General features: G+C 48.2%; 1 protein-coding gene across 2 annotated transcripts in view; it reads left to right on the top strand.

Moving 5' to 3' along the window:
• Window positions 1-22669, top strand: part of LOC135906667 (sodium-coupled neutral amino acid transporter 7-like) — a 71116-nt gene that overhangs the window by 13929 nt on the left and 34518 nt on the right. Inside the window, exons 1-2 of one of the 2 annotated variants that reach the window (XM_065438202.2) lie at window positions 2238-2472; window positions 2530-2889. In XM_065438202.2, the coding sequence (XP_065294274.1) occupies window positions 2538-2889 (352 nt within the window). In that variant the 5' untranslated portion in view covers window positions 2238-2472; window positions 2530-2537. Of the gene's footprint in view, window positions 1-2237; window positions 2473-2529; window positions 2890-22669 lie in introns of those variants that run through there. The other variant, XM_065438201.2, reaches the window with a different exon arrangement.

Below are 22669 nucleotides of genomic sequence, written 5' to 3'. Positions count from 1 at the left end.
GAATTAATTAACTTCTTAAGTAATTACTTTACGGGACATAATGCAATTTACGAATTGTAGCCGGTGAGCCTGCAAGACATATTCGCTTAGAACGAATTTTGAGGATAGCATGGGTTTAGAGATATGCGCAATGAAACTAGCGGCAAAAATGCGCCTTTCTACTTAATTTTTTAATTAAGGTTTTTTTTTTACATTGAATCGCAAAAGTAACTAGAACGTCCATGTATTTCATCACACATTTTGACAATGAATATCTCGAAACTGGTGCCATGCTGAAAATTAATGCCAAGTGGATACGCCTTCCAATCTCGCCGGCTACAATTCGTAAATTGCAATATGTGCTTTGAGGTAATTAATTAAAAAGCTAATTAAGTAATGCTTGTCAACTCATTGATTACGTGTTTCGATTTCGCATGCGAGTAATGTCCGCCTCGTTGAACAATGAAGCTGAAGGACTAGAACTAAGTTACCTGCCACCGCCGGTTTTTTTTTTTTTTTTTTTTTGCAAACTGGAACATGGTCACCCGGTATATCGTTGCTTGTACCTGTGAGGTGGTTCGCTCCACAATCCTGCGACTAAAGTAAGCAGTTACTGTTAACAATGTTGCGATGATTTCTCTTCTACCACGAGACAAGAACACACCCGCCGTGGTTGCTCAGTGGCTATGGTGTTGGGCTGCTGAGCACGAGGTCGCGGGATCGAATCCCGGCCACGGCGGCCGCATTTCGATGGGGGCGAAAAAACCCGTGTACTTAGATTTAGGTGCACGTTAAAGAACCCCTGGTGGTCGAAATTTTCGGAGTCCTCCACTATGGCGTGCCTCATAATCAGAAAGTGGTTTAGGCACGTAAAACCCCATAATTTAATTTTTTAGAACAAGAACAGTCTTGTTTTTTTGTTAAATCGGATTTAGCTCAAAAGCGGTTATGCTGCTCCAGAGAGGAATTGTGGTACTGAGAGCAGCTACGTCATCTGCGATAAGGCTGTGGTACAGCACTGCGAATTCAGTCGCCTTTCTTTTGGAGCCCTCTTTCGTCCTGTCGTAAGAAGTAACGTGATGACAATGCTTTGCGGCAGTGTGCCGGTAAGCTCGTCCCCAATCTAGCCGTGAAGTCTTGCGACTTTCGTCTCAGTAACTAGATCTTGCTTTCGACTTTTTGAGCGTATCGTAAAAGTTTCGTATATATAATACAAGATGTGCTATCCTGGATTTTGGCCCGCCAAACTGGCCTTCCGCATTATATTTCGGTACCAACTTTCTAGGCGCTTAAATGCTTTTGGGCTTGTTTATGACCCAAGGCCCACTGTTATTAGTCATGTGACGTATGGATAACATTCTTTTTTTCCTAGTTTGCATTCTGGAATTGCCCTTCGTATTATGTTCTGGTTTCTTATTGCATGCGGTATTTTACGGTGCTGATAAAACACGCCGGAACATGATTACGGAACATGTCATATATATCATAGCGCAACCTAGGCTGCCTGTGTTGCAGTGATTGTCAGCATCTGCATTGTTTAGGCGGCGCACTGCAAGCAAAAAGTGTACGTCTCGCTGTGAACTACAGTGTGCGTCTAGTTCAATGTACTGTAAACACAGTGAAGTCTTTCTCGACGGACGTGTATAAATGTGCCTCGCCCTGTAAAACAAAGGGCACGTGCAAAAAAAAAGAAAGAAAAGAAACACCGAGGCCAATCATTTACTAGAGTGAATCCGTGCAGTAGCATCTCCACTGCACCCCCCCCCCCCCCCCCGGCGATAGAAAGTCCCGTGACACTGTCGTGAGCTGGCAGGCTTTATTGAACGCTGCTCTGTCGAGTGCAGGCTCCGATGTCTCAGTGCGTGTCAGAAGTGTCGTAAACATTAGGCAACCGTTGTACGCACCGGCATTGTCGAGCACGTATACCTGTCGATAAGCAAGGCTTGATTCTGTACGGTAAGGGCCGCGAGAGCACTGACGGGAGCACGCGAGGGTGCTATCACGGCGCGACGGAACCGAGATCGCGGCTTGCTAGAATAGGATGCAACAATTACGCCAATAAACTCTCAATGCCCGCGCTGCATTTCACAATGACCAGCAAACGGCAACCGGGTACAGCGCAGACAAAACTGCGCGCGGGCCGCGATGGAACACGATCTGCCGTGTGGTCGATTTTATCGGTCCTCGGCTTGACTAATCTAGACAGCGCCGATAGCCGCGGCGGTCGCCGAAAGCTAGCTGGCGGCAAACAGACGAGGGCGAGGAGGGGTGCGGGATCACACCGGCGGTGACGCTGGATTCATCCAGAGCGGCGGCGGCCGGGTTTACCAGATGCCCTTGACTTACGCCGCAGTCTACTGCGCAAGCGCCGTACGATCACCGCGCGAACGATTCGGCTTTTTCGCGACAAAGCTCAGGAGGCGGGGAACGGGAGTGCAGTCCGTCGAGTGAAGCAGACGAAAAGCTACTCGCGTCGTCCCGCCGAGTTCGCAGGTCCGCCCCTGGTCGAGTGTCCGGCCGTTGAGCAAGTGGTCGTTTTCGTTCTACCAGGTGCCCCCATGGCCTCGCGCCGCAGAAGTATGGTCAGCTTCAGCGAGGCGTTCGCCTCGACGGCGACCACCGGGGTGCCTGCTGTCCCTCCGGGCGCCTACTACCGGCATGGCCCCGGCGGCAACTTCATCCAGGACAGCTTCCACAGCTCCACCGACTTTCCCACGTATATCGTGTGGCAGACGCTGTCCACCGACCTGTCTGAGCGCATGCGCCAGGGCTCGGTGCGTCTCAGCCGGACCAACACGCTCGAGTATGCGCCCATCACCGAGGAGAACGGCGAGAAGGCGCCGCTGTTGAATGCACTGGACGACGCGGGCTTCTCGGAGTCCACAATCTCTACGCCCGCCATTCAGCCAGGTGGGTGGGTCTGTGCTCAAGGATGTGTGCCTCGATCGCCACTGTTTTATTGCGGATGCTGAGCTGTTGCTGTGCAGGCAAGTGTGGCAAGGGCAAGAACCACTGCTCTAAGATTGTTTCTTGCCCAAGCGTTGGATAGCCTCTGGAGAGTAAATTCGGCCAGAAAGTTTTGCTATGCTGCAATGCTATTCAGAATCTGCTAGCGTTGTTAGCCCGATACTCGCTTGGCTTCAGTGTTTGGGCTAGTTGGTGGGACATAACTTGGGATGGAGCGCAGAATAGACGGCACAAAGACTAACACACACCAGGAGGCTGTCTGTGAGGTCTTTGTGAATTATTTTAGTGTTCTGCGCTGCATCCGCTATGAGAGCCGGATATTCGTTCGTAAATACCGCAAATCAGCTTCCTTGCGCCTATGAATCTGTGTATCGGCAATTCGTACGACTAGCTTTCTTGCGAAGCAGGGAGTCTTGCGCACTGGCGAAGGAGTAAAGTCACGATGGCGACAATATTTGCGTTTCGGTTGCTTGGAATTTAAGGATTCCTTGCGAGGTTTGGTCATTTCAACTAGACAAGCGCGGGGCGTGTGTCCCGTGGTGATGGTCGTGTTTGCAAAGCGTTACACCGATGTGCGCCGCGAAAACAGCTGGAAATTCAAATGAAGGCCCGCGTACCCGTCTTGAAGCAGTCACTCGGCTCGACAACGAGATGGGTGAGGTCACACGCGTCGCCCATCGTGTCACACGCGGGGCTCCTGCAGCCGCGCAAATAGCCAGCGTCAGTGTGAACTACTCGGGGATTCCCGTGCAGTGCAGTATGTGAAACAGCTGTTGAAGTGCACCACTCAGCAAGACGAGATAAAAAAAAAAGGAGAGGAGGCCGAACTCGCGACTACAGGATAGGTCCTCGAAATGGGAGAAGGCAGGAGACTAACGTCGCTTGCGGGTGTTGGTCGAGGCGACGGGAGAGCCCAAAGCCACCTAGATAGCGCAAGGCCTGTACACTCTGCTTTATGACGTCACGCTAACAGGGCCGACTGCTATAGAATCTAATGGGAATGCTGCTGAGTAATCCACGGTGATTTTGCCGTCGCCGCTTTCGTCACGCCGGACTTGGCAATGGAAGTTTCGGCACTCTTAGTATGGCGTCCTAGAGCAGATGCTACATACCTTGTGACATGGGTGGCGTTGGAGAACCTCTGCTGCGGGCAGGGTAGCCTCCTCGCACCATGGCTTCCCAGTGTTTCATTTACTTCTATCTCCGCTGCTACTGAACCGTTTTTCAAAATTCCTGCGCTTTACAACTTGTAGTGTATAACCCAACTTCCCTACTGTGCCTTGTTGGGGGGCCATCTAAAGGTGATTTATGCGCGTACGCCGACTTCACGGCGATACGAACGATTATAGAATTGTATAGAATATATAAAAACTTCGTATTATACAATGCGCACACCGATCTTGCTCGAAACACGCGAACTTTCCTCTGTTCCGTTTTCGGAAAAAAAGTTTAGTGCCTCCGCAGTTTCGAGGCAGGTAACTGCTCGCCTTCAATTATTTTTTCAGGGCGACGCTGCTTTTGCGGCATGTGGCACAGAATGTCCGCCTTGAATGTCGACGAAATTTTAATATATCCCTTGAATCAAGCGCACAATTGAGGGAATGTAGTGAATTAATGATTAGGCTGTATTTGGGCTAACTAGGTGCTCTGTGGTAAATTAACGAATTTCTACTAATTTCACTTTGAGGTTTGAATAGCGCGTCGTTTCACACCTGTCGGACTTCAAAAATGAAGGCTTCGTAAGAACAAACGCTTAGACCACCGCCAAACGTATCGATGAAACATTGCCGTAATAAAGGGAGCTTTATTTGGAGAACATTCTGAAGAAATTTGAAATATGTGCGTGTATTGGGGGCGCCTTAAGGTTCTCCCTATTGCCGTCGGATCCTTTAAGAGAGATGGAGAGGAAAGGCAGGGAAGTTAACCAGATATCAGTCTCCTGTTTGCTACCCTACACTGGGATTGGGATGTAGGGGTTAGAAAAATGAGAGGAAAAGGTTAAAAAAAAAAGCGCACGCACATGCACGCACGCACGCACACAAAGGGCGTTCCAGTTAGAGACGTTCACAAAGGCCGGTAGATCCCTTAAAATGCTCCTTCGAGTAGTGACAAATTTTTTAATTGGCGTAAACAAAGAGCAAGTTATGCTTGCCACTTTCCACACGCATACGGGATACTCTAAGTTTATAATCAACTGTTGAAACTTTACGCGTTGACAGAAGTAATAATTTGAAAACGTTGTTAAAACGTCGACAACGTGGGTTTACGGACCCTATGTAAACAACCTTTTCTCTCCTTCTCTACACTTTCAGCTATTCTTGTCCTGTTAATTCCATAACCTCTCCTCCTCTGCTTGCTGCCGTTCAGGCGTCTAGCCGCTCCATCCATAAAGTTAGTGCAATCAGCAGCAATTTCCTTTAACCGCTTACTACTCGCGGAGGTTGTTGCAAGAGCGCTGAGAAAAGTTCCTCGTGGGCTGGAGCCTCGAACTCTACTTCGCTTGAATTTGAGCTGTGATTCTGCAAGGTCCCACACGTATGGCCGGGGTTTCTTCATATGAGAAATGTCAGCGTAGCCGCTGCGATTTCGCTTGCGGCTGATCATCGGCGCCAGACAGCGCCTATACTTTACCGTGTGTCCCAGCTAAAGTTAGCCAAGCTGTTCAACGGAAACAACAAAATATAGTGCAACATAGTTATAAGACCTACGGTGTTCTGCCGAATACCCTAGCTCTTATAAAGGTATCTTGAACCGTGCTTTAAAAACCTTATATATTTTTTTCTGTCGTAGAACCACTTGGCTAACCTTAGCTGGGGTACCAGATACGCAGTAACGGTGCCACTGGCACACATGGAGTTATTGCGCGTGTTTCAACTCCATTAGTGACGGTGGTACTAAAAATGGTGGTACGAAACCCTCCGTTTTTCTTAAGATTGGCTGCCTGAGCCTCCGAGCGACCATTCGTGGTGTGCTTTAATTCCATTTCCAGTTCAAAATGACGCGACAGTGAGTGTTGCCAGAGAAGATCTGCTTGATATGCGTATTTATTTTGGGACATGTGGCAGTTGTCACGGGCGTGTGGCACTTTCTTTTGCTTTCATTTTCTTACTTTTCGGCATTCTAGGCGATGCACTACCGCGTATCCGTGCGTAACACTAGCGTTTTCGCTGCAGTAGATTTGATAACGCATTTTCTGTTTTCGTTTTGCCTTGAGATGTACTACGTGCGATAGCGCATGTTTTCCTAAGCGGCAGCTCTGGTTGCAACCGACCAGCGACTGCTCAGCGCCGCCGGTGATCTTGCGTGTGAGGCCATCTTCAAGCGAATATTCTTAACTGGTTTAGTCCCGTACGCGCCAAGACAAACTTGTTAGTGGTCCTTTGTGCACTTTCGACAGGCATGTAGCACAAAGCCACATTAGACAGCACGGTCGCTGCTGTTAGTTTATTCAGCGCCAGCGTAGTCCGTGTACTTTAAAGGGCCGTTTATAGACAAGAACGGCACCGAGAGCGGCGCTGCTGCGCCGGCGTTGAGAGCGCCGCATGCGGAGCAAAATTCTATTAGCCGGTGGTACCCCTCTCCCATCTCTCGTTCGCGCCGCCTTGATTGCCTCCTGCACTGCGCGTGTTTGGGCACGTTTCGCGCCGCGCGCGGTGTGTGCGCGTGGACATTTCCTTCGATGGGCGGTGTACAGTCTCTCTGACATTTAGGGGAAAACTCGAAGCGCATTGCATCGCGATGCGGCGAGCGCTTGAGTCAGGCGGCGGCAGCAGCTCGCGCAGATGCTCGAGGGGCGGGATCTTGAACGGCGTCGTCTGCTACGGCGGCGCACGCTGGCCGCATTGTCGAGAAACGTTCTACTGTCAGGTGCAGGGCGCTGATCACATCGTTACTGCGTGAAATGAGCCGGTATTGTTTGCTAAGCGTTGCGCGACGCCCACTGATACGCCTCGAATGTAAGTTCATCGCTGCATGGCAGGCATAGACGACGTACTGATTCCATACATTCTTGACGGCCCGTTTCTGGAAGGCGACTATATATTCTAACGCGATAGGACGCCGATCCACACTGCTCGTGCTGTGCAAGAACTGCTAGAAGAGCGCGCAGTCACTCTCTTGGAGCGGCCGCCTCAAACCCCGGGCGCCAACATCATTTAAAATGTCTGGGGCTCGTTGAAAGTATACCTCTGGCGAAACATCCCCTCTATCAGTCGCCCGAGGATAGGCTTAGATCCACCATCGTCAGTGACTGAGACGTGCAGCGAATGAACACATCCCTGATCAAGTCATTCTACACTTCACTGCCTTCCAGGATGAGCGCTGTCATCGCTGCCGCTGGAGACATGACGAGATACTAACTGAAGTTCCGAGCGTGACGTGTCCAATTCCCCACCGGCGGGCAGGGTCTGTCTGGTGTAGCGAATGATTGTCGAGGAAAATCACTTCCAGCTCATTGTCTGAACTTAAAACGTTCATTTAATCGTGTCCGTTTTTTTCATCGTGTTCGACTCCCATTGTTGAGCGCTTTGTTTTCCTTTCGAGTCAAACAAAGACTGAGCACGTTGCGCGCACATCTTGGTGCCTTTTGTCACTGCTCATTACGGTAGCACACACAGTGAAGAAATATACGTGCACACGCTCAGTACTCCGGCCTTTCGAAAGAACAAATGAACCATGTTGTCAAGAAAAGTTTGTGGAACTCCATTATCGCCAATGAAGGATCAGAGTGTGGCGACGCACAACGTTTAGTAAAGAATATCAGCTCAGTTCCCGCAGTACCGATGAAATCGATGCACTGCCCCTGACAGTACCACGCTTCCCGAAAATGCGGCCAGCGCGCGCCGCCGTAGCAGACGACGCAGATCACGACACTGCCCCTCAAGCGTGTGCGCCTGCTCGAGCTGCTGCCGCCGCACGACTCCATTGCTTGCCGCATCGCGACGCAATACGTTCCGAGTTTTCCCCTTAGTGTGAAACAAACTGCACACGCTATATTTGCCTTTAAGAAGATCGGTACGCTTGACGATTATTTTTATGGCTGCAATGCGGCGAAAGGGCAGCGTCTGCTTAACCATGTAAGGGACGCTGAGGAGGTAATTGGAAACGACATCGTATGTGCCGCCGGAAAAATCGTCAGCACATACGATGCGGCACATACATACGGCACCTACGAGCTAGTCATTTTTGCAGTTTCTCACATTATGTTGGCTCCAAATCCGTGTTGTCTCTGATGGCGACAACGGACTTCTATCGACACTGTGCGGAAATAAACAAGATATATCGCTGCATAGCACAAGTACGACATGCGCACACAACTTTAACTAGTACGTCCCCTACAATATGGAATAGAGGCAGCAATGTAGACAGCTTGGTCATTTTTTAACAGTACTCAAGAGACGGAAGTTGAAAGTATTATTAATCATTCCTTATTTATTTATTTGATACCTGCTTCGCCTTTGCAGGCATTACAGCAGGGGGATACATAAAAATAAGCATCATATTTGATACCAATAAAGAAAATAATTACACAAAGCGCGGTAAAAAGCATCATTTGACACATTGGATACAATCATAGGCGGAAGATTATTCCACTCTCTTATACATCTAACAAAGAATGAATAGCGGAAGACGTCACCTTTAAAGGAAAATTCTTTTATTTTGAGACTGTGGTCCCTTCTTTGGGATATATAGGACGGCTCTTGAATGTACTTCTCCTTATTGATTCCAGTTTTAGAATGGTAGATGTTATGGAAAAATTTCAACCTGAGGTTTCGTCTGCGATCTTTCAATTCTTCCCATTTAAGTTTACGTTTGCTTTCGCTCATGCTAAGGTGACGATCCCAATTACCTAGAACGAATCGCACTGCCCTATTCTGTATTTTTTCAAGCGTATCGGCCAGCTCTTTGGTATACGGATCCCAGCAAACGCATGCGTACTCCAGCAATGAGCGCACATGAGTGAAATACAGTTGTTCTTTTAAATTCAATGGAAGTTCGCTGAAATTTCGTCTTAAGAAACCCAAAACACGTGCAGCCTTTACTTTGATGTGGTGAACGTGCTTAGCCCACCTCAAATCACTCGTTAAATAAACTCCTAGATATTTATATTCCCTGGCCGTGCTTAAAGTAGCGCTATTTATGGTATACGTATTCAACTGGTATGAACGCTTCCTCGTAAAGGTGACGTGAACACACTTTTTAACATTCAACGACATTTCTGAATGGGCACACCAGGATGATATAACATTCAAATCATGCTGCAGGTATTCTGAATCACGTTCATTCTCTATAATCCTGTAAACTACACAGTCATCCGCGAACATTCTGAACGAAGATTTGAGGCCAATAGTAATATCATTTATATACATCAGAAACAAAAGAGGGCCCAGAACTGAGCCCTGGGGAACTCCTGAGGTCACGGGAACATATCCGGAGGAACAACCGTTGAGAACTACCGACTGCTGTCTTAGAGAGAGATACTCGGCTATCCATGCAATAACTGATTCATTCAGTTTATAGCCCCGTAATTTACTAATAAGAAGGTCATGGGGAACAACATCGAACGCTTTTTTGAAGTCCAAGAAAATACAGTCAACTACTTTACGCTTATCTATTGCTAGAGCCAATTCATGCGTGAACTCAACAAGCTGTGTTGAGCAAGAAAATCCTTGCCGAAAACCGTGTTGACTAGAATGCAGAAGATTATGTTTAACCAAATGTGTCATTATACAACTATAAAGGACATGTTCAAATATTTTACATGGTATACTAGTTAACGACACCGGCCTGTAGTTCTCAACGTCATTTCTTGGCCCATTCTTATGAATAGGTGTAACACGTGCTAACCTCCAATCACAAGGTAGTGCCTTCTCCACCAAGCACTTCTGAAATAGACGGTGAAAGTATAACGATAACGTTGCCGAACAGTTCTTTATTATCGCTGCTGGTATATCGTCTGGGCCGCACGCTTTAGCTGGTTTGAGATTTTCTAACAATTTACGAATACCAGGCACACTAAAAGTGACCTCGGGCATCACTTCTGCCTCAGTTGGAGAAACCATGTTAACAACGCGTGAAAAACTTGGACTAAACACGGACGAAAAATAATTGCTAAAGATGGCTGCCTTAGACGCATCATCGTCAACGATTGTGTGAGAATATTTTAGAGGAGGAATAGATGTATTATCTTTACCGTTGAGACGAACGTATTTCCAAAACTGTTTCGAATCCTCCACTAGCTTCTTACCAAGACTTGAGAAGTAAGAATTTTTAGCTACTTTAGTTAGACTTTGAAAGTTAAGTTTCATTCTTTTCAGCTCCCACTTGTTTTCCACAGAATTATTTTTTTTACATTTCCTGTACATTCGTCTTATACGTCGCAGTAGAGTACGCAGCAGAGTACTTCAGCAATGCCGGTGCGACCAAGACGCGGGTGTGTATCGTCCAGTAACCCGATCAATCGGTGCGGTGGTGAAGCGGGAATGAACTCCGGTCATGTTCAATGCATCATGCACATATTCAATTTCTCGGCACGCGTGAACTTCGGCCACTGCTAGCGCATACAACAGACGTGGTTTCCATTCTTAGACAGCGCACACACAAACGAAACACGAGAAAGAAGACAGGACAAGCGCTTGTTTAACTTAAAGTTTTTATATGAATAAAAGGATTATGTACCGAGTAATTATTAATTTCACGTGGGTTACATATAGAAACCGTCATACACTCAGGAGGGATCAATGAACGAGCTCGCTTCGTTTGCCAGATGTTTACTTCGCTCGGCGCACCGCAGTAATCCATGTCTGTCGTCTGCTTCTTTCGTACCATTTTCTTGTGAATCGGCAGAATTTCACTGGTGGCATCAACCTTTTCATGTTTACATTGCTGTCGTGACAGTTAACAACACAATAATAATTTCCGGTCATCCGAAGAGGTGCCGTCGCAAACAAGAGACGTTTCGCGCGCAGCGCGAACTGAACGCGGGCGCGACCGTGAAGGGAAGCGGCGACGGAAACCCCCGCTGGAGATGAAATCGCTCCGCCAGGGGAGAAACGAGCGCTGGCGTCTAGGATGAAACTTGGCGTGCGGTCGTCTATAGACGAGCGCACGCCAAGTTTCACCCGAGACGCCAGCGCTCGTTTCTCCCCTGGCGGCACGGTTTCCAATCCCCCGGGGGTTTGCTTCCGCCGGTTCCCTTCGCTCGCGCTGAGCCAGAGGAGGCCAGGCTGAGCGCGCGCTGCACGCGAGAAGGCTTTCTCGCGCGCGCTGCACGCGGGAAGGTGTAGGTTTCCGTCGCCGCTTCCCTTCACGGTCGCGCCCGCGTTCAGTTCGCGCTGCGCGCGAAACGTCTCTTGTTTGCGACGGCGCCTCTTCGGATGACCGGAAATTATTGTGTTAACTGTCACGACAGCAATGTAAACATGAAAAGGTTGATGCCACCAGTGAAATTATACCCATTCACAAGAAAATGGTACGAAAGAAGCAGACGACAGACATGGATTACTGCGGTGCGCCGAGCGAAGTAAACATCTGGCAAACGAAGCGAGATCGTTTATTGATCACTCCTGAGTGTATGACGGTTTCTATATCTAACCCACGTGAAATTAATAATTACTCGGTACATAATCCTTTTATTCATACAAAAACTTTAAGTTCAACGAGTGCTTGTCCTGTCTTCTTTCTCGTGTTTCGTTTGTGTGTGCGCTGTCTAAGAATGGAAACCACGTCTGTTGTATGCGCTAGCAGTGGCCGAAGTTCACGCGTGCCGAGAAATTGAATATGTGCATGATGCATTGAACATGACCGGAGTTCATTCCCGCTTCACCATCGCACCGATCGATCGGGTTACTGGACGATACACACCCGCGTCTTGGTCGCGCCGGCATTGCTGAATCAGGAATGATTAATAATACTTTCAACTTCCGTCTCTTGAGTACTGTTAAAAAATGACCAAGCTGTCTACATTGCTGCCTCTATTCCATATTGTAGGGGACGTACTAGTTAAAGTTGTGTGCGCATGTCGTACTTGTGCTATGCAGCGATATATCTTGTTTATTTCCGCACAGTGTCGATAGAAGTCCGTTGTCGCCATCAGAGACAACACGGATTTGTAGCAAGCATAATGTGAGAAACTGCAAAAATGACTTTAGCTCGTAGGTGCCGTATGTATGTGCCGCATCGTATGTGCTGACGATTTTTCCGGCGGCACATACGATGTCGTTTCCAATTACCTGCTCGGCGTCCCTTACATAGTTAAGCAGACGCTGCCCTTTCGCCGCATTGCAGCCATATAAAAATAATCGTCAAGCGTACCGATCTTCTTAAAGGCAAATATAGCGTGTGCAGTTTGTTTCACACTAAGGGGAAAACTCGGAATGTATTGCATCGCGATGCGGCAAGCAATGGAGTCGTGCGGCGGCAACAGCTCGAGCAGGCGCACACGCTTGAGGGGCGGTGTCGTGATCTGCGTCGTCTGCTACGGCGGCGCGCGCTGGCCGCATTTTCGGGAAGCGTGGTACTGTCAGGGGCAGTGCACCGATTTCATCGGTACTGCGGGAACTGAGCTGATATTCTTTACTAAACGTTGTGCGTCGCCACACTCTGATCCTTCATTGGCGCTAATGGAGTTCCACAAACTTCTTTTGACAACATGGTTCATTTGTTCTTTCGAAGGGCCGGAGTACTGAGCGTGTGCACGTATATTTCTTCACTGTGTGTGCTACCGTAATGAGCAGCGACAAAACGCACCAAAATGTGCGCGCAACGTGCTCAGTCTTTGTTTGACTCGAAAGGAAAACAAAGCACTCAACAATGGGAGTCGAACACGGTGAAACAAACGGACACGATTAAATGAACGTTTTAGGTTCAGACAATGAGCTGGAAGTGATTTTTCTCGATAATCATTCGCTACACCAGACAGACCCTGCCCGCCGGTGGGGAATTGGACACGTCACGCTCGGAACTTCAGTTAGTATCTCGTCATGTCCCCAGCGGCAGCGATGACAGCGCTCATCCTGGAAGGCAAAAAAGTGTAGAATGACTTGATCAGGGATGTGTTCATTCGCTGCACGTCTCAGTCACTGACGATGGTGGATCGAAGCCTATCCTCGGGCGACTGATAGAGGGGATGTTGCGCCAGCGATACTTTCAACGAGCTCCAGACATTTTAAATGATGTTGGCGCCCGGGGATTGAGGCGGCCGCTCCAAGAGAGTGACTGCGCGCTCTTCTAGCAGTTCTTGCACAGCACGAGCAGTGTGGATCGGCGTCCTATCGCGTTAGAATATATAGTCGCCTTCCAGAAACGGGCCGTCAAGAATGTATGGAATCAGTACGTCGTCTATGACTGCCATGCAGCGATGAACTTACATTCGAGGCGTATCAGTGGGCGTCGCGCAACGCTTAGCAAAGAATACCGGCTCCTTTCACGCAGTAACGATGTGATCAGCGCCCTGCACCTGACAGTAGAACGTTTCTCGACAATGCGGCCAGCGTGCGCCGCCGTAGCAGACGACGCCGTTCAAGATCCCGCCCCTCGAGCATCTGCGCGAGCTGCTGCGCTTCAAGTTTTCCCCTAAATGTGAGAGAGACTGTACACCGCCCTTCGAAGGAAATGTCCACGCGCACACACCGCGCGCGGCGCGAAACGTGCCCAAACACGAGCAGTGCAGGAGGCAATCAAGGCGGCGCGAAGGAGAGATGGGAGAGGAGTACCACCGGCTAATAGAATTTTGCTCCGCATGCGGCGCTCTCAACGCCGGCGCAGCAGCGCCGCTCTCGGTGCCGTTCTTGTCTATAGTCCGACGTAACGCACGCGCGCGCGCGCGCGCGCGTTCGCTACGTAACGTCGGCGAAAACGACACCTCTAGAGTCGGGCGCACCGGCGCAGCTAACGTAACCGGCGGCTTCCAACGCGCCCCGACGGGCCCGGCGATGATTTGGCTCCGGAGCCATTCGCGCGTCGAAGTCGGCGGAACTCTCGCACCACAATGCATTGCGCGCGAAGAAAAAGGCGCCAACACAACTCCGCAGACGGCTTTTGCGGACGGCGCGTGACTTGGTGAATCTTCTGCGCATGCTCCGAAGATAGCAGCCTACGGCGCGCGCGTTGAAGTATAGAGGGGATGGCATCTCGGCTGGCGCAGCGCAACCGACGTAGCCTGACTGACCGCGAACGACGCTCGCCCGCGCCGCGCGCGGATAACGTCGGACTATAAACGGGCCTTAAGAGCAGTTTTAGCCCGTGATGGCGGCTTCGCTCCAGCGGAGCCTGCAAAGTGGCTTTTCTATTGTCACCATGGTAGGCGGCCGGCATTGCAGCAAGAGCGTATACCACTGACGGCACTTGTAATTTTACGAAGCGTATAGCGCTCGGTCATAAAGTCGAGCAAATGCCTGGCGCCGTATTTTTTTGCTCGGCCTTTCTTTAAGGAACATCCCGTCCCAGCTCCAAATTACTTCACGAGTGCCGGCTGTGAATCAGACTCGAGCGATTTACGCCCATCGCCAGGTAATTGTGCTTTCCTTACCGTTGCCCGCTGATGTCGTTCGATCGTCAACTGAAATGCACTCCCATTTAGGGTGAAGTGCACATTGAAGTCTTTCGGAGAGTTCGTCTTATCTGGGCAGGCTTAATCTAAAAAAAATCTTGGTGCATTGATTAATCGGGATAATTATGGTAATCACAATTTTTGGGGGGAGTAATTCTCATCACTCGTAGCACTTTCGCCCCTATAGAAGCGAAATGGGGCAGCGGCAAGCGCATGTTTCCAACTTGTTCGAGCAAGCCAATCACTGACATTTTAGTTCTTTGGTCGTAACACTAGCTGATAGGTGTGGTACTTTGAAAAATTGCAGCATGATCCAGCCATGTTACAATAGTCGTGAAAATTTGTTTCGGGAACTTCGCGAGCAACGCATCTTGCCAGCGAACAGCTGCGAGTTGTATGAGCTTTTGTTTTGCTTGCAGCATTCGCTAAAGTTCATTTTTCTAACGTTACGTAAAAGAAACCAGTACTTCTTGCCTGTGCCAACGCGTTCAGTGAGGAGGCTAATGGAGGAGACTAAACTGATGGCGGTGGTCACTGCCCCTTACTTGAGAACCTTAGCCTCTAGATACGTTTTGTTTGCATGATGGCCTGGGTCTAGGTGTCATTGCACTATACGAGTACAGACGATTACGCTTTGAAATACATTACGGTAAACAGAGTTTAGGGCCTTTTGCTACTTGTGACGCGTAAAAATTGAGCCTTCTAACTCGACAAAACATTGAGGCAAATTAAAAGCATAATGACAGCAAGAAAGAAAAAAAAAGCGAAGTCGCACCTATTACGTATGGTCACTGGAAGAGGTAAAGAAACTCCATGATAGACTTTAGAAGATACATAGAAACAATAAAATTGACAAAGACACGCAGTGCAATTTTCGTTTTTCTTTTTTTTCTTTTTTTTGTCGCGCTTCGTGTAGTTTCTGAACTGCAGCATATCGAACCAACTGGCCTTCGTCATGTTGCTTCTGCACTTGACAAACTCGGCACTATGCCTGTTGAGACGTTGCATGCTTTGTACTTTTACGAAATTACTGCTGTGCGGTGTGCGTTAGCATATCAGTTTCGTCGCACCATTCACGAATCGAAAGTCAGCATAAAAGTGATCTAAGCCCTCTGACACGTAATCTTATGTGCTGTAATTGTGCGCTCCGGTACTAGTAACGAGAATACGACGACGAATGCTCGCTTCTGCCTTTATAAACGCCTAAGCTTTCTTTTTTTAAAATGTTAGCTCATATTCTTGCTTGTCAACTTTTCCTCGTTCTCTTTTATGACCTATTCGTCCCTCGGGCATGTTTTTATGTTAGGCGCCGAGTATATATACGCGAAGTATCGTCTATTGGCGGTCATGCACACTGGTAAACTCTCGTGCAATAACGATGACGTAGCGCCTCCTACTTCGAGCTGAGGCACGTGGCAGAACAGTTAGATCATACCAAGGTGTTTTGACGTCATATTATAGCTCAGTATACTTCGGGTACCATTCCTCAGTCTGTCCCTTTTTTCGCCATGTTTGCCGTGGCGAGGCAACGCGTAAGCTGCGGACGAAGACGGGCACATAATTTGATATGAGAAAGTGTTCGGCGGATTTTTAAGGTGGAAAGCTGAGCTGGCAGCAACGTAGACCTTTGATACAATTCCATCGTTTGGGGCGTATATAGAACACTTCAGGACAACGACACGAGAATCCGATGTCAACGTGTCCGTCGGAAATTAACATGATTAACTGAGCACGTGGTCCAGTGCGAAAGGGAACACCTAGTCGACGTTAAAACAGTTACTGCCGAAGTACGAGCCGGAATGCTTGTGCATGTGAAGTATTTATAGTTGAAAAAAATGTCACGTGGTACTTTTGGTTTGACATTAAAAGCAAGGGCATTAAGCGGTCTGGAACGCAAATCATGTGCTTCCAACCATGTTTGTTCACCGCGTGCCTTAGAAATCTTACAAAAAAGAAGTCTTGACGAAACACGCATTGTTTTTTCTGTTGGGTAAAAGTCTCAATACGAGCGAGCGCTTGAGGTTTGTCTTCTGTGAGTTATCTTTCTGGACCCGCAACCGCAAATCCAGCTAAACAGCTTGCTTTGTTTTAAAGAGGATGAACTTCGCTCGCTGTTATCTCAACATTTGCCGTTGCTAACTCCGACGTTGCTTCTGTGCGAAGTTTCTGCCCAGCAAGCACTATTGGTCAGACAATGCAGCGTTTGGCGAGCGACGGTCAGTATAGACTGCCCTTCATTAAATTGCTGGAAGTGCACTATAAGAGTGCTGAGCTAAACAAGTCATTAACGGTCGATCCTTCCGTTTCGGCAAACCATATGCCCTATCTACTTGCTGCATACTTGAAACGCAATTTCGTCCGTCATAACACAATTTCACCCATCAAGAAACTACAGGAGCGAAGACTATAGAAAAGAACGTCGGAGACCTCTGGCACTACGACGTTTTTGTTGGTCTGCGTACTTTAGGTCGAATTGTTGTTTTTGTTTTGTACTGGTACTTACTGTACACAATTTTGTAAGATGTGGAAACGAACATTCACCACCCCTGCAGGTTAAATATTTTACAATGGTCCTTTCTAGCAACAGTGTACTGCATGCTAAGAGAATGAAGTACCTGGCGGCAATTAATGATCCAAAATCAATGTCGGCTTTCTAATGCAGAAAAAAGAATGAATAGTACTAATTCATCCGCAGACCTCCATTGTGGCGTCTCTCATAGGTCCATAGAGGTTTGCGACGTGTAATCTCATGTTCTAAAGTGCAGCTTAGGAGCTTTATCGCGAGCGCGACCCACACCAGCAGGTTAGGGAGAGGTCCTAATGACACGTTTCCGCAGTGTTGGAAATGTGAATTTATTGCGTCTGTTTGTCTGTTTGTTTTTCCTTCTGATTGGGTGGCTCGTGACAGGTTTCGTAAGAGACTTTCAGAACGCATAATGAGTAATCAGTATGCGCGAGACGGAGACTGCTGTAACGAAATGTTCGCTTAATTGACCACGTGGTTACGTTACCACATATTTCAACGATGCCAAAAAACTGACACATCGCAGTGAAGACTTTTTTTTTTCGGCGGCGCATTAGTATATAGTGGCAGACGTCAGTAAACGTTTTATAATCGCTATGCAAATTATTTACTTTTCCCATTAACGTTATATACTTTTAGGGCACATGCTGCAGTCAATACTTAAGGGCCAAGTATATTTTGCGGGCAAGTTTTATACTCGACGTTTTCAGCTAGTGCAGCAAATGCGGGTCGACAGAAGCAGAGACAGTAAAAACTAAGGCACCAAGAAGCGCAGTTGTTTGCTGACGCAGACTTGCGCTTCGTTAGTAGGTTTTACGCCACGTCTTTTCTCCACCTGCCTTTGCCGCTTCTTTTCAATGGCCTTGGCGCCGCTCATGTCTACTTAAATGTAGGGATTGGGTTTTTCGCCATCCACTTACTTGAAATGTGACAGGCATTTACCGGCATTTACATTCCTTGGAGAATTCGGCACTTATCGGCGCCCATGTTTTTTTTTTTACAGTGCCGCTTATTCGGCATTCCCAAATCCGGCACATTGCAGTTTATACCGAATTCACAAAATTGAAAATGTCTAGTTTTTGGCATTTTATCGGTAAAAACTGAAAACTACCGCCCCTATAATTGCATGCGTATTCTCTGGAGTTGAAGTGCCTTCAATTGTCGATTGCATAAGCTGGACCCCCTGCGACGGCTACAACTGCCGTCTAGCCTTTCTCGCGACGAAACTACCTCGCTGTGCCGCTTGTGGCCGGTAGTGGCGTTCACGAACGCTTAACCTATCGTACTACCACGTACGGGATTGGCCGCTAGCCCAATGTGCGACTCCTGTTGGTGCGAGGGTACCATCGAGCACCTATTGTGTATCTGTCCTAGCTACGATGCACAACCCCTCTCTCAGGACCACTTTAAACCGACTGGACTCGAGACCGTTCTGAGACAAAGCTACTCGGACCGTGGCACTGGCACAAAAAGCGATTCGTGCACTAGTACACTAGAAGTGCACCGGTTTGAGAGACCGCTTATGGTGTCTCTGTGCATCCTCCCGTGTGCGCCCAGTGCTCACTGTCTGCCTCTTCTATTCCGCCTTGTCCTTACCCCCAGTGTAGGGTAGCAGCCGGGCGCTCGTCTGGTTGACCTCCCTGCCTTTCCTCTCCTTGCTTTCTTTTCTTAAGGCTAGCACCATGGTTCAATATATCCGTCCGCGAACTTGCGGCGAAACGCGTTCCAATTAATTTATCAGAAACTGTTCTTTGAGAGCGTTGGGTCAATTAAGGGGTGCCTAAACCAGCTCTAATATCCTCTCTGGGCTTGTCCAATCCTTTCACACGTAGTGACGCCAGTATAGGTCGTGCACGTGACGTAACCAGGGTAAAAGCTGTCAAATGGTCTCTGTTTGTCCATATGCGAGGGGGACGTCAGTTCCGGTCCGTCCGCCAGCACGACTTTGCCACGTCTCTTCCTCGTCGTCTCGCTTGCCTGTGGTGCACAATCTACTTCTCGTGTATATCGTATTCAACGCTGCGCGTGCGACGGTGATTGCGTGTAGCCGAAAAGCGGGGAGTGCTGATAAGTGGGAGTGGTGTTTTCAAAGAGCGTCACCGTGAAATTCGGCGCCGAAGTAATGCCCACGTGTTTAATGTGACGTACGTGAGCGAGGAGGAGAGCGCCAGTGGGGGAAGGTATAGCAAAGGCGAGAGGGAAACCGCGGGTGTTTTTTGGGGCCCTTTAAAGCAGCGTGAAACGGCCAGTATACTCGGTGGCACATTTTGGGGGCGAATGCCTCGAAACTGGTGGTATTTTCAACCACAAATGCCTCCAGTCCCTGACCACCTTCGTGTGCCCTGAGGCTATCTAAAGCTTACTCGAATATGTAGTACATTTCAGCGATTATCGCGCAATCTCTCATGCTTGCCTGCGCAAATGTCACCTGAAAATAAAGCTCCTTATCTTTGCACTGCGCATTGTTTTCAACAAGTAATCTTCGCTCGCTCACGCGACTTGTCGTCCGCGACATGCGCTCGCTAAACGGTGCCATGCGTGTAAATGGCGTGGTGGACCGAATGGCTGCTGCGGCAGTTCTTCGGCACCTTGAGGTCCACTCGGTTTACGCCTTGTATGCTTATCTTATATCCTTCATGCAGCAAAATACAATTATTGACGCCGCGTTGTTTGTGCGTGCGTTGACGTGCGTGTGTGTGTGAAAGCCAGCCTTAAGTATGGGGCCGCTCTGTTTTGAATGTTTTGGAAGCTACAAAAGTATTTAAATTTCACAGCGAAGCTGTTAACCTCTGGTTGGTCGGCATTGTTCGTATCGTGGTCCGTGGGCAAAAATGTGGGCCGATCCTGGATGTAGTGAAATAGCGAGCCGAACCGCGGTGGAGGGGAAGCAGGTTTCAAGCACTCGGCAAAGTGAAGCGACAAATGCATAGATTGGAATCACGCACACAATTAACATACAAAAAAGCGTTCGTTTCAATAAAGAACAAGCACATCCGAATCGCAATGCATCCGAATCACAATGGATCAGGTGCTCCTAATAACAATGCGAAGCACGTAGTGCTCCCCGCGTACGTTTCATAGTAAATACTTAAGCTGCCGCAGCGACGGCAGCTTGCGACGTGGCGAGTAACGTCACTAGCCTTTCGTATGTATAATAGAACCAGCCTAGCAACTGATTTCATTGTTGTTGCTGCACCGCTATGCAACAGCATACTTAAGACAACGCGTACTTAGGACTCCCGAGGAGCAGTGTGAATACGAGGAGCGGCAAAGGGTAAAAGAAACGGCAGTACGACCAGCGACGGCGTTTTGTCAATATTACCATTACTACCATTACTCTAAAGCAATGAAGGATTGCATATCCCTTTCAGCAGTTGTGGTGGTTTTCAACAGTTTCGCTGGACATTCACTTTCCCAGGGCCGGGATGGCGAGTCAACTTTTTTCATAGTATGCCTACCAGACCATATAATTGAATTGAATTTCGCAGCTTCACTTAACTATAACTCGTTCTTTTTGCTCTTTCTTCTTTTTAGAATAACCGACCTAACTTTTTTTCGACAAGGGTGAACTGACAGAAACTATACCTCTGCGTGGCTCCTTGTGCTAAATTCATGGCAGTTGTGCGTGGACGCTTCACCCTGTTCGCGGCTTAGTGTAAAGTGCACCTGCTATTTCCCCTTTGAACATCTAAGCTGAGAAATCATTTCTGCATTTTCCAATGAACAGATCGGACCCCGCACCTGTCCACTTGTCTCTTGTCCCGTCTTGTTTTCGTGCTCAGTTTTTAGTTATGAACATGTATACCCAACTAGCCCAGCAGTTCATTTTGCTAAAAGGTCACTGTTTGCAGAGTTCTGCTCACTGCCCGCTGTACATGTTTTTCTTTTGTACAGCGAAGCTTTTAGTGCGACTATACCCCTCGTGCACCGCCTATAGAGGTGCCACTGATAGCCACCTAGCGGGCGTTTCCAACAAGACTCGCGGGAGCAGTAGCAGACGACAACCCTTTGCAGCAAGGATGGCTGAAGTTCGCGGCTGCGATTTGTCCTTTGTTCGGGCGCCAGACTGCTTTTTCTGCGGTGATAGCTGTAGGGAGGAAGACGCTGACCTCTGTGGGAGCGGGTATGAACAGGATGTTACCGGTGTTTGGGACAACATGGTCCACATACGTGCCAGGTGCGTCCCGCAGACAAACGCCGTGAACCCCATTTACATGAAGTGGAGCTCATGTGAACTAGCCGATAAATTTTGTTGACTAATGCGATGTCTCGATCGTGTTTCTTTTTAATTCTACCCTTGCCGTAATGCTGCTTCTGTGCCTCAATAATAAGCACCCGTCGTTAGTGCAGACTTACATCAAACAAATCCGCACGTTGCGATGTCTGCATATTCCGTTGTGATTTCGCTGCCGATGAATACATGCGACATCGCCGAATAAGTGCAGTCGAAGTCGCTTCAAGAAGAGTAATTGCCAATTTATTGATGGAAACGCGTACACTAGACAACGAAGTCACCAAACGCACGGGTTAATTTGCAATTTTAAATTCCCCAAGGGAGCTGCTTGGAAACGTACAAAGCTAAAGTCTAACTTTTCAGTGCTACTTTTTTAAATGTTACTAGAGAGAGGTGCCACATGATATAAAGACAGAGCAGCGCCAGTAAAAGTAGATGAGCGCTGGCGCCAAGGCCGGGTTTAGTCCTCTGCGGCGTAAGCATAAGAAATAATTCAGTTGAGTACAAAATTCACATGCAAGAAGCGACTGCGTTGTGAAACAAACAAATCACTCGGCGTGTTAAGTCTGATGACTTCCCAAACGTGACGCGAACTTTTCAGCGAAAAATGGAACAAAAATACCATATGCAGCAACTATTAGGCATTCTCGCCCTGAAATACCTATTTTCTAAACACATTCCCCCCCCTCCCCCCCAAAAAAACAACACAATATCTAAGATGCCCTCGGGCGAAAAGAATAAAGCTGTTAAAGAAGCTTTTGCTTGGTATCATTCCGATAAGACACACCGTGATTTATACCCTTTACAAACTAGGCAGGGTGAAAACGTTGCAGCTCAAAAGAATCAAGAAGAGTTATGCATGAAGCAACCAGCAACAGTTAGACATGTGCGAAGCCACGCATAAAATAGATGTAAAAACATGAAGTGCGCGACGGCTGGTGCGAGGATTTGCCGGGCCACATAAAACTAGCAATTTCAGTTCTTGCAAACTTCTGTAGCTTTAACATACAACACAGTGCGCTCGTGCAGTCGTGCTGCCTAGCTAGCCCAACGCCGTAAAGAAGCGGAAAACAATATAAGCGGCAAACGGCATTCCGAACTTTAGCGAAATGCCTTTAAATCGCATGCTGCACTGCAGAAGGGCTTCGTCGTTTACGCGTCTAACTACGATCGAGTGGGAAAAAAAACACCGAAGCGACAAAGGAAAGGATGAGAACAAGAAATTTCCCGCCGAAGCGACGATCCATTGCTACCGTTGCTCCCACTGATGAGGCTTTCAGGGAATGATTAGAACCGTATCTCCGGCACGTTTTCGCCGGTATTTGAGCTCCCCACCGCGCAACAATTCTTCTTCGACGTTCCTTGAAGCTTTGGCCACCCCGCACATGCGAAGGGTGTTGCCTATTTTGCTCTGAAA

This window comes from Dermacentor albipictus, chromosome 1 (assembly GCF_038994185.2).
Source record: "Dermacentor albipictus isolate Rhodes 1998 colony chromosome 1, USDA_Dalb.pri_finalv2, whole genome shotgun sequence".
NCBI lineage: Eukaryota > Metazoa > Arthropoda > Arachnida > Ixodida > Ixodidae > Dermacentor > Dermacentor albipictus.
Note: the sequence above shows the minus strand (reverse complement) of the source record. Positions and strands in the feature narration are given on the sequence as shown.